We start from the raw sequence: 12,125 nt of genomic DNA, 5'->3' as shown, positions 1-12,125 counted from the left end.
ATGGAAGGTACAACTGGGGGCTGTCAGAGCCAATCAGATGAGATGGAAGGTACAACTGGGGGCTGTCAGAGCCAATCAGATGAGATGGAAGGTACAACTGGGGGCTGTCAGTGCCAATCAGATGAGATGGAAGGTACAACTGGGGGCTGTCAGAGCCAATCAGCCTGTATAATGTGGGGAAATGTGAAGTTATTCACTTTGGTAGGAAGGTTAGAAAAACAGAATATTTTTTAAATGGTGAGAAACTATTAAATGTTGATGTTCAGAGAGATTTCGGTGTCCTCGTACAGGAAACACAGAAAGCTAGCATGCAGGTACAGCAAGCAATGAGGAAGGCAAATGGCATGTTGGTCTTTATTGCAAGGGGGTTGGAGTATAAGAGTAAGGAAGTCTTGCTACAATTGTACAGGGCCTTGGTGAGACCACACCTGGAGTACTGGGCACAGTTTTGGTCTCCTTATCTGAGGAAGGATATACTTGCCTTAGGGGGTGCAACGAAGGTTCACTAGATTGATTCCTGGGATGAGAGGGCTGTCCTACGAGGAGAGATTGTGTAGAATGGGCCGATACTCTCTGGAGTTTAGAAGAATGAGAGGTGATCTCATTGAAACATAAGATTCTGAGGGGGATTGACAGGGTAGATGCTGAGAGGTTGTTTCCCCTGGCTGGAGAGTCTAGAACTAGGGGGCATCGTCTCAGGATAAGGGGTCGGCCATTTAGGACTGAGATGAGGAGGAATTTCGTCATTCAGAGGGTTGTGAATTCTCTACCCCAGAGGGCTGTGGATGCTGAATCGTTGAGTATATTCAAGGCTGAGATCGATAGAGTTTTGGACTCTCGGGGAATCAAGAGGATATGGAGATCGGGCAGGAAAGTGGAGTTGAGGTCGAAGATCAGTCATGATCTTATTGAATGGCGGAGCAGGCTCGAGGGGCCGAATGGCCCACTCCTAATTCTTATGTTCTTATGTTCAATCAGACCTCAGTGCTGCATGCAGTGTTGGGCTCCACACTATAGGAAGGTTATTGAGGCTTTAGAGAGCGTTCAGCACAAACTCACTAGGATGCTGCTGGAATGAAGAAATATAAATATGATGAAGAAAGGCTTGAAAAAATGTTTCCAGTAGTTGAGGGGTCAAGAACAAGGAGGCATAGAAACAAGATTAAATGTCAGAGATTTAGAACAGATGGCAGGAGAGACATAAGAACATAAGACAGAGAGTCGTGAGGCGGTGGAATTCACTGCCAGGGTTAGTGGTTGAAGTAGAAACTATGTCAACATTCAAGGTTAGATTGGAGAGGTGGATGAAGGAAAAGGGAATGCCCTCTGTCCCCCGCCCACTCCGTCCCCTGTGCGCAGGGTGGGTAAATGTGATTAGAAATATTTGCTCGTGCGGAGGGTAAACGCCGGCATGGACTTGTTGGACCAAATGGCCTGTTTCCAGTTTTAACGTTGATGTATTTCAATGCAGATCAGTTGGAAGGAGAACTGAAGGCTGAAGAGTGTTTGTCCCCAAATAAATTATGTACAACATATACAACAAATAAACTGTGAAAATGCACCTTTTAAAAACATTTAATTTTCCTCAAAGGAACTTTCTGGGGCGTGCCTAGCTCTTGTCTTAGATGAAGGTTTATTTTCTTCAAGACTGGTTGCAACTTCTTTTTTGAGATAAGGAGAATGCTTCCTAACAATGAGCATTGCTGTCACTGCAGTGTCTGCTGTGGCTCAGTGGGTAGCATCCTCGCCTCTGGGTCAGAAGGTTGTGGGTTCAAGTCCCACTCCTGAAACTTGAGCACAAAAATCTAGGCTGACACTCCAGTGCTGTACTGAGGGAGTGCCGCACTGTCGGTGGTGCCGTCTTTCAAATGAGACGTTAAACCGAGGCCCCGTCTGCTCTCTCAGCTGGATGTAAAAGATGGCACTATTTCGAAGAAGAGCAGGAGAGTTATCCCCGGTGTTGTGTATGTAACCGTTTACCTTTAAGGGAACTATAGAATGTAACCGTTTGCCTTTAAGAGCACTACTTTAGGGTGGCACTATTTGTTGGCTCATGTATACTGTAATACCGATAGTGACCACACCAGTATATAAGGGTTGTGATACGTTAACTAGGGCAGAAATCGCCCAGACCCCTGAATAGTAAAGACCTGTTTTTCTTTGTTAATGTTGGAGTCTGTGTGTTATTTACAATACAACCACAGACTTAACACTGGCGACGAGTCGGATTCGAACCCTGCGGCAGTTATTCCACGGAGGCTTCGTCCAAAGACAGGACGTTGAAGAGAGGTTTCAAACCTCACCACCCCACTGGAAGCGACAGGCATTAGGACCCTGCAGCCCCCATCAGCGTCTAAAATAAAAACTGGAGTGTAGAAGAAACAGGGCTGGGAAGACAGAGGTACAGGCGCTCGCGATCGGCAGATAAGGGCCGGGCCGCTTTGAAGTGAGGGGCGCAGCCGGGCCATCGATCGCAACCACCGATAAGGGCCGCACTCGGGCTGCAAGGGCAGCGGCTGCAGAAATTGAAGGCGCGAGAGCCGCGGTGCACAGCGCGGGCCATCGATCGCGATCGAGAGATAAGGGCTTTGGAGTGCGAGGCGCAGCCGGGCCATCGATCGCAAGCACTGATAAGGGCCGGGCCGCTTTCAAGTGCGAGGCGCAGCCGGGCCATCGATCGCATCCGCTGATAAGGGCCGCACTCGGGCTGAAAGACAGCGTCGGGGGACGGGTGAAGACCGTCAAGCGCGGGAAAACCGCCATTGAAGTGGGCGGGGAGAGCGAGAAGCGCGGGAAAGCCGCCATTTTTCGCGGGAAAACCGCTGGGGAAGAAGACAGAAGCGGGAAACTGCCATCTTAGAAAATTAATTAGAATTTTCAGAAAGGCTGGTGTGTTCTCAAGAAGAGAGGAAAAATAAGAATAAGTAAAGCAATACTTGTGGTGTTCTCAAGAAGAGAAGAAAATTAATAATAAGTAAAGAAATACTTGTACTGTTCTCGAAAAGAGAAGAAGATGCCTAAGCGAGGAAATATTAATGATTTTAGTGCTGAAATAGAAGATTGGGCCACGTATGTGGAACGCATAGAAATATATTGCGTAGCCAACGAAATTGAGGATGACGACAAGGCAATAACTTTGTTAAATTCGATGGGAGCAAAAACATACGGGCTTTTGAAACATCTAATAGCACCAGTTAAACCAGTGGACCAGACCTTCGAAGAGATCGTAACAGTGTTGAAGGATCACTTGAACCCCACACCGTTGATGCTGGCTGAACGATTTAAATTTTACGCCAGAACCCAGAGGCAAGATGAAAGCAATGCGGAATACTTAGTCGAACTGCGTAAGCTAGCGAAATACTGCCAGTTTGGAGGGAATTTGACAGAGGCGCTGCGGGACAAGTTCGTATGCGGCTTGGCCAAAGAAGGAACGCAGAAGCGACTTCTGGAAGAAAACGACCTCACACTGGACAGGGCTGTCCTCATAGCTTCATCGCACGAAGCCGCAGCGAAAGGAACGGCGGAAATGCAGCAAAAGGCGGCAGCACTCGGGGTGGACCAAATTACTGCAAGCACTTCCAAATGCTACCGTTGTGGAAAGACAACGCACGACCAGAATCAGTGCTGGTTTAAGAACCAGGAGTGCAGGAAATGTGGCAAACTGGGTCACATCGCGAAGGTATGCAGGTCCGGAAAGAAGACCAACAAGCAAAGGAAGCCACCACCACAAGAAAAGTACAACAAGGTACATCAGGTGGCTGAAAAGAGTTCAGACGAACAAAATTCAGACTCAGACCCAAACAGCCAGGAGCTGGATAGTCTGAGAATCCACAATGTGGGTAAAGTAACTGATCTACAGATGATCTGGGTCACACTAAAAATAGCGGGAGTCCAGGTACGAATGGAGCTGGACACGGGATCAGCTGTATCAGTCATCAACCAAAAGGACTATCCCCGGCTGTTCTCTCACATACCCTTAAGAAATACCAAATTCGTATTACAGACATACACGGGGCATAATGTATACCCCATGGGAAAAATACGAGTCAAAGTGAGAGATAGGGGCAAAGAACACCCACGAATGTATCTGTACGTATTACCTGAGGGAGGACCACCACTCCTAGGGCGGGAGTGGATGCAGAAAATAGACATGGAATGGCACTACCTACAAGCAATGACGAGTGAGGACTCGGTGCAGACAAGCAGCTCAGACTCCGAGCCGGAAGATGATAAGTCCAGCTTACGTATGAAAAACAAGGTTAACATGAACTCACGGACTAAGGTTGGAAAATCGATGGCGTGCATAAAGACAGAGAATTCTGAGTCTGTTCAAGTTACAGACATATGCATTACAGAGGAACACCGGGCTCGAACTCAACGTTATTTCAAAGTACAACAACAATTAGAACAATTAAGTTACCGCCTCGTACAAGAGATGAAAACAATGAAAAAGTTCTATGACACCGAATGGGAGAGTCTGGAAAGACAACAGAACCTACTGGCTCAAGCAGAGAGCGACCATAGAGCCATCGTGACCAATTACCGATCACATCTCCCTTATGATGTTCAGGAGTTAGAATATTTGCATGATCTAGAGATACAGCAGAAGGGCAAACCACACTACACTGAGGATTTTGTTCTGCAATTAGAGACGGAGCTAGTGCAGGCAAGGTTAAGAGAAGTTGAATCGCAGGGTGCTCTTAAGGAGATGCAGAAACAAATCTTGGACATGGAAAAGAGAAACGCTTCTTTACCTGATGTGAATAATGTGGACATGTTGCGAGAGGGGATTATTGAGGCGAAACTGAAAGAAGCTAAGCAAAGGATGTTGGAACTTGAAACACAGAACCAAATCAGCAGAAATCAGCTATGTCGAGCAGAGAAGGAGTGCTATGGTCTACATGAGAAGGTGCAATATCTCTCAGCCCAGAATAAGGGGCTACTCACTCAGTTAAATGAGAGTAAATGGGAAATGGCTGAGATAGACTGCAAGAATAAAGAAGAATTGATGGCAGTGAGACTTCGAGAGGCAGATAGCATAGCAGCCTTGGCTGAACTCCAACAGGAAATTGCAAAAAAACCAATTGCAGAGGAATCTTCAGGAAGCCAGGATTTTATTCCAGTCCTTCTTTACGACTCCTTACAAGCAGAGTGTGAGAAGTTGAAAGAACAGTATGGACAGGCCCAGGCTACAATTCTGGAGGGGATTAACTCGGCAACCCCCGAAAAGCTAGTTTCAGTAGAAGCATATGAACAACTAAAGGTTGAACATGAGCAAGAAGTCCAAAGGCTGCAGGAAATGTTTGATGAGCTCCAGGCCAAGGCTGCCTCATCGGTAAAGATTTCATCCATAGATGAAACATTAGTGGTGGAAGAGGAGAGGGGTTTGGAGCTCTCAAAAGTTATGGAAATAGCTGAGGTTGCAACACAGACTGAGAAGATGGCAGCAGAGCAACCCTTGGATACCAAAAGTACGCTGACTCACGTCAATGTAGAACAACAGACCGCTGAAACAGCTGCTCCGGTAGAGGGATTGAATAGTCCGATCAATCAATCTCCAAAGGAAGTTGAAGTATTAAAATCACAAATGAGGTCATTAGTAAACGACTTGCTGAAAGCCCAGAAAAAGCTGGATGAAGAGGTACACATGAAGAAGTCTCTTCAGGAAAGATGTCTGGATTTGGAACAAGAGCTGGCTAACGTCCAGCTGGGTATGGAGGAAATAGACGACCCTCTCGCTGGCCTAGCTCAGGACGACACCGAATATTACCATGACCTGGTGGACTACACCGAATATTGCGATGTCCTGTCCTGCCCAGCTTGTAACTTCGACTCCCAAAGTGCAGAAATCATGGAGGAGCACCAAAAGTCTACGGAACATCGGGTGAAGCTGGCTCTACGACGGAAACAGGAGGCAGAGAAGGAGGAACTGCGCAGGCAGCTGGCAGCTGACAGTGGAGCCCAGAGAGTCTCCAAGAAGCAGAAAAGGAAAAGTCGAAACAGAAGATGACCCATCTGAATCATTATCACCTCTACCAGATCACACACGTGGTCCCTCCGAACGGAGCCAAATCAGTTCGGAAGTTCAAACTGTTAAATCCATGGAAGGACTATTGAATGAGTCACTTCAGCAATGTGAACTGTTTTCCGCAGAGACTGAATCTGTGATCTGTAAGGACTATTGCATGAGTCACTTCAGCAATGTGAACTGTTTTCCGCAGAGACTGAATCTGTGATCTGTTTTGACATGAAGTTATATATGTTATTATGTTATGTTAAACATGAAGTTATATGACGTTGACTCCATCGAGAGTATATCTGTAAATTGTTATATGATGTTGACTCCATCGAGAGTATATCTGTAAACTGTTTATATGAAGTTGAAGATTGTATGTTTAAAGGGGATTCTGTAAGTAATAAGCTAAAAAGGGAGGAGTGTTGTGTATGTAACCGTTTACCTTTAAGGGAACTATAGAATGTAACCGTTCGCCTTTAAGAGCACTACTTTAGGGTGGCACTATTTGTTGGCTCATGTATACTGTAATACCGATAGTGACCACACCAGTATATAAGGGTTGTGATACGTTAACTAGGGCAGAAATCGCCCAGACCCCTGAATAGTAAAGACCTGTTTTTCTTTGTTAATGTTGGAGTCTGTGTGTTATTTACAATACAACCACAGACTTAACACCCGGTGTCCTGGCCAATCCCTTACAAAAGTTGGCAGAGTACGGCGAGACTGCATATGCTGACTCAACCAAGACAAGACACTGATGGATTTGCTGGTGTTTGAAAATAAAAAGGCCACTTTTCCTGGTAGCCAGGAAACCAAGGGGGAGAAATTGAGTATAGCCCTGTTTGGGGCGCCAGCCTCGCCAGGGCACTAAAAGTAGCGCCCCGGAAACATTCGCGCCCCCGCACCGGAAATTGAGTGGTAGCGCCCCAAAGGGAAGCGCGGTGCTACTGGAGGCATCCTGCATCCCTCTTGGGGCGCTGCGAGTGAATATCGTGGCACTGCGGTATTGCAGGCCTTCCTCCCCTTCTCAAAGGGGCCTTGTGCAACCGAATTTCTCCCCCTAAGTGTTCCAGGAACAAGAGGTGTAGACCCAGATCGTGCCTTTAATGCTGCCCCAAGATTTCCTAACCTGAGGGGGAGGGGTAAGAGAACGGAGCCCTGACCTGCAACCAATGACACAGGCCGATCACAGCCAATTAAATGAGATGCAAGGGGGTGGCTATTGCCACGAGGAAACCCTCAGCCTGGGACTCCCCACACCTGGCCACGTCACCTATTACATCACTGACCTTATGTGAGGCAGATGGAGGCTCCGCCCCTTAACAAGGATCTGGGGAAGGCAAAGATTTAGCATATCTGGGTCCCAGCCTAATTCATAGCCCTCTGTTGCACTCTCCATGGTCTCCAGAACCCCATAGAAAGTCAATCACTGAAGTATTCCATTCCCCAGAATGAAAAGCCTGCCCCTTACTGAGCAAACAATCTGCAAGAAAACACAAAAATAATTTCTGCTGTCTCATTCTGGCTCTTGAACTGTGAACATTGACAGATCGAGCTTTGGTCCCACAATTAATCTCTTTGACATTTTCTCATCTCTTTTTGTCTAGGCTTTCCAAATGGACAATGCAGAACATAACGTTATTCTGGAGCAGGTCAGACAGCTGAAGGTGAGCGGAACAGAGTCAAATGTTATTTTTTTATGGGCATGATTAAAATTTAGGGTTTTAATGGAAGTTTGTTTGTAATGTTCATCACCACTTCCCAAAAGGGGACCTTGTGATGTGTGTGAAATACAAGGTAGGGAAGATTAGAGAAAGTTATAGTGAGACCTGCATGGTATTTCAGACTGGTAGGGCTGGATTTTTCCAAACTTGGCGGGCGACGCCCGTGGCATGTGGGGACCTCGCATCTGTCTCGATTCCGGCCTCCAACAAGATTTTACATTAATAGAGCTTCTTAAGCCCGCCCTGCAAGGTTCCAGACCAATTAATAGGAATCGGGTCTGATACGCCATTTGATGTCATGTCATCAGCCGGTTTCCTTAAAGGGGCCATGTCCAAATTCTGCTGTCATTGTTCTGCAGCATTGAGGTGCTGTAAACACTGACAAGCACTGCACAGAGGTGCATGGCTGTACCCAGGCTTCAATCTTTCATTGTTTTACAGCACGCAGGGAGGTTCTCTTCCCTTCCAATGAGCAGAAGACACCTCCTCAGGACACCAACGCAGGCTGGTTGCACATTGCACAGGAGGACTCAAGCAGGGATGTCGTCAGGAGGACCAGGCTGCAGTGGCACAAACCTTTCAATGATCTCAGTAGATCACGAAATGTTACTGCAAAGCCACACTCAACCTCATCCTGCTGTGCCACTCATCACATCCCCATCACTCGGCCTTCCCTACCATACTCCTGCACATCCTTACTCACACCAACTTACCTTGCACCTCCACCCATCCCTCTCTATCTACATTATCACTCCCCATCTCACGAGCCACCCCTCACACTCACCCTCATCCTACTGCAAGTATACCAACTAACAACACACAAGGGTAGGCACTTGGGTGTTTTAGCCAATGTGAAGGGTTAATTACAGTCCTAGACCTTTTGGGCCATCCCAGATCAGGCGTATTCCCCAGACGTTCACCTTCAACTTAAGTTAGAGATAGCCAAATTCCATAAGACGCTTAAATGGGTCTAAAGGTTCAGGCTATCTCTCCCTAAAGGAAAGGAACGACTAAAGATGTTACCGTCCCCCGGATAGTACTTTTAATAAGTTGAACTAAACTGTAACCTTCCGGATATTATGAGGGTCCGGAATATCCCCCAGATTTCTGCAACTCCTTACAAAAGAGTGTACAGAATTTGTGGGTTTGCGAGTCTATACAGATTCACTCTTTGAGACAATTCTAAAAATATATAGTTTTATTTAAGAGCCGGCATTCAGTTAACATCTGTTGAATCAGTCGCAACATTAACAATTCAAAGTACAATTAGCTTACATTTCTTATTTCTCAGAGATCCTTATTCTCAAATCTTTACTTCGTTATATTTCTTATTTCTAAATCCTTACATTTCTTATTTCTTAATCCAGAACCTCCACCAAAAATCAATCACTTTGATATACCCGAGACTCATAGTTAAAAACTTACAGAGACGCCTCTGGAAAGTTGAGAAACGCCCTGCCCGTTCTGACTTTCTGTTAAAAAGGTCTTATTTTTATACCCTTTTGGCTTTGGTTTCTTCTTTGATGTTCTCTACTGATGCCAGCTAATTGTCTTTATTGATACCTCTGTTTGAATGCTGCCTTTGAATGCTTTCTATGTTACTATCAATTCAACTATTGCATGCATAATTATTTCTCTACTTTTAGGTGTTCCAAAAACTATCATAAAAACAATGACAGCTATGGTTTTGTTTGATGTCATTCTTACCGAAGATTCTTCATTCATTTCTTAATATTGGCTTAACTGCTTTTTAGCAGGACATTTTGACTCTGTTCTGCTTCAAGTTTAAAACAAACACAATGCAATTGCTTTGTGTCATCTATTGAAGTTATATCTTCAAAGTCTTGTTGGTATATGTAAATCAAAACCACTTTAACTGTGTGTTTACTTGTTTTCTATCTCAATTGGTTGCATATTTAATCGTGTTTCCTGTCATCCAAGTTTAACATAAAACTATTTGACCAGCAGGTTTCTTTACTTGATGTCATGTTTTCAAAGGCACATGCCTCTTTTAATGTTTGTATTTCTGTTTTATCGTGTTAGTTTTTCACACTTTAAATGGTGTCTTCTCATTGTGTTTGTTGCAAACCATAGACCTTTCGGAACCACCAATGGTTTGCTTCAATCTTTCATTGTTTTAGAATATTTAACTAATTCCCATTTCAAAGCTTGTTTACAACTTTGTTATCAACTGATCTTTTCTCAGAAGCCTGTATTCTGTTTATAGCCTTGTCTCCTGAGACTTGTGTCTTTTAAACCCAGTATGTCTTTTATTAATATTAGAAATCTGTTCATAGTATCGTGTATTTCTCTGAATCATGGCTATTCCTTCACACCCCTGCCTTGACCAAAAGATGAGCTAATAACTTCAGGGCAGAGTTTGGTCAATATTGCTCATGAGGTTACAATAGCATATTAAGTTCACGAGATGTACAATCATGTGCTACATGAAAATTCCTTTGAAGTCATCCTAGGACAATGTTTTGTCTTATTTTAAATTGTACACAATTTAAAAGGATGGTAAGTACATAGTCATGCTATGAGCGAAACAACAATGTCCTTAAAATGTCCAATCGGTAGATGTATGTTCCATAGAGATGAGTTATTCATACGAGTCAAGGAGACGTCAGTTGAAGCTAGTTGAAGCTTGACACGCTGTTCCTTCGATCCGGCGTGTGTACCGATGCGTGTTGTGGTAAAGGCCTCGCCAGGCACTTAGTTGATTCCTTCCTTATCCGCGGTGTCTTCCTCCTTCGCTGAAGTAACTCGTTGATCTTTCCTTGTTTCGGTTGTTGCTTTTCGCAAATGCAATTCCTGTTGCGTTGCCAAGCAATGTCTAGAAGTGTCGGCGACACCTTCTGACTTCCCGTCGCCAATATTTTGATCGCATCCATTTCCTGTGTCGTACTCAAGCTAGGTCTTTAAAGACAAGTGTACGACTACACCTTGTATTGTTCCTCCTTTTCGGTATCCTTCAGGACATCTTTTGATATTGTCTATGGAGACATTTTTAAAAACAGACTTGCCATTCGGCTGGTTAATATGTATTTGAACTGTTCTTTTGTTAATAACAGACTGTATTTGAACAGGATTTTTCCACTTTAGTCTTAAACCAGGTTTCTGCTCGAACTTCTTTTCCTGTACCCATTCTCTTACTATGGGTTGCCATACTTTATTTGTCAATTTATTCTGCCTATTTGCTTCCCTTATCCTCTGATCAATTCGATGAATCTCCTCTGTTACTTTTTTTTTCTAACTGTCGCTGTCGGGTCAATGACTCAGTGTGTAGAGGCAATAAAAGAACTATGGGTAAGCGGTGTATGCATCTCAACCCCATACATCAGATAATACGGAGTTTCTTAGGGGACACTGTCCCTGATGCAGATGCGGGCACATTATTGAGTGATAGCTGTACTTCCGGAATGCTGGTGGTCCACTTATTTCCCTGATTCTCAACAGTTTGACCAATAACTTTATTACTTCCCGATTTTTTTTACATTCCACCAGCCCCGCTGATTGCGGATGACGTGGCGTGCTGTGCTCTAACCCAAACCCCCTTTGTTCGCAATAGTCTTTCAAGACCTTAGAGACAAAGGCTCCGCCTTTAACGGAGTGCAAGATTTTGGTTGCTCCAGCTACAGTAATTGTGTCAGAAATAGCCCTGGCGAGTGCGTTTTCCGTAACAGTTTGTGGGGACCAGTCAGCAAAAGGAAGTGCATCCATCCACACAAAAGAGAACATGTCTATATCCCAAAAATGGGGGAAGTGGTCAAATAAAGTCAATAAAGAATTTTCTCATTTGCTCATCAACTTTCACAGGAGCCAATGGTGGTGGCTTAATTTAGTGATGACTTATTAGTCGAATAGCATGGCTCACAATTTGCCACCTGTTTTACAGGCTTTAAGCATGCCTGGCCACCAATATAAGAGTCAATTTGTAGAATGTTATTCTGGTACTATAATATGATTGACTTATGCCCTTGTGAGCTTCTTTTACAAGCTGTTCTTGTTTGTGGCTCGGGGGTACTTCTCGGTTTCCTTTGGGCAACTTAACTAGTACAATACCCGTAGGGGTTTCTGAGTAAAAGTACCTCGGTGGACATTCTGGTGGATTCTCTGTTATTGGGTCTAATAGCTGAATCAGCTCCTCATCCTGATTAGCTGGCCGTTCTGCCCTAGTGATTACACTAACATTGGCAGGCCCCTCTCGAGGGGGTGTCATGCAGTCTGAACGTTTCGCTTGTTCATCTGCAAGGCTGTTTCCTTTTGAGCGTGCTGTTCCAGTGGTATGCCCCTTCACATCAATCACCTGACACTTCTTTATCTCCATTCTCAAATGGAGAATTTCTTCCCACAGTGTGGGTTTAATAAAGTCTGTTTTCTTT

General features: G+C 44.7%; 1 protein-coding gene across 1 annotated transcript in view; it reads left to right on the top strand.

Annotated features, from left to right (window-relative positions):
• LOC147102598 (protein unc-13 homolog D-like) overlaps positions 1-12,125 on the top strand; it is a 112,376-nt gene that overhangs the window by 38,892 nt on the left and 61,359 nt on the right. Inside the window, exon 4 of the mRNA XM_085964087.1 lies at positions 7,624-7,683. Within this exon, the coding sequence (XP_085820213.1) occupies positions 7,624-7,683 (60 nt within the window). The remainder of the gene's footprint in view (positions 1-7,623; positions 7,684-12,125) is intronic.

Source organism: Somniosus microcephalus, chromosome 21 (genome assembly GCF_052327205.1).
Source record: "Somniosus microcephalus isolate GS21.2 chromosome 21, FLI_Smic_1.0, whole genome shotgun sequence".
NCBI classification, from domain to species: domain Eukaryota; kingdom Metazoa; phylum Chordata; class Chondrichthyes; order Squaliformes; family Somniosidae; genus Somniosus; species Somniosus microcephalus.
This window is presented reverse-complemented; position numbering and strand designations above follow the sequence as displayed.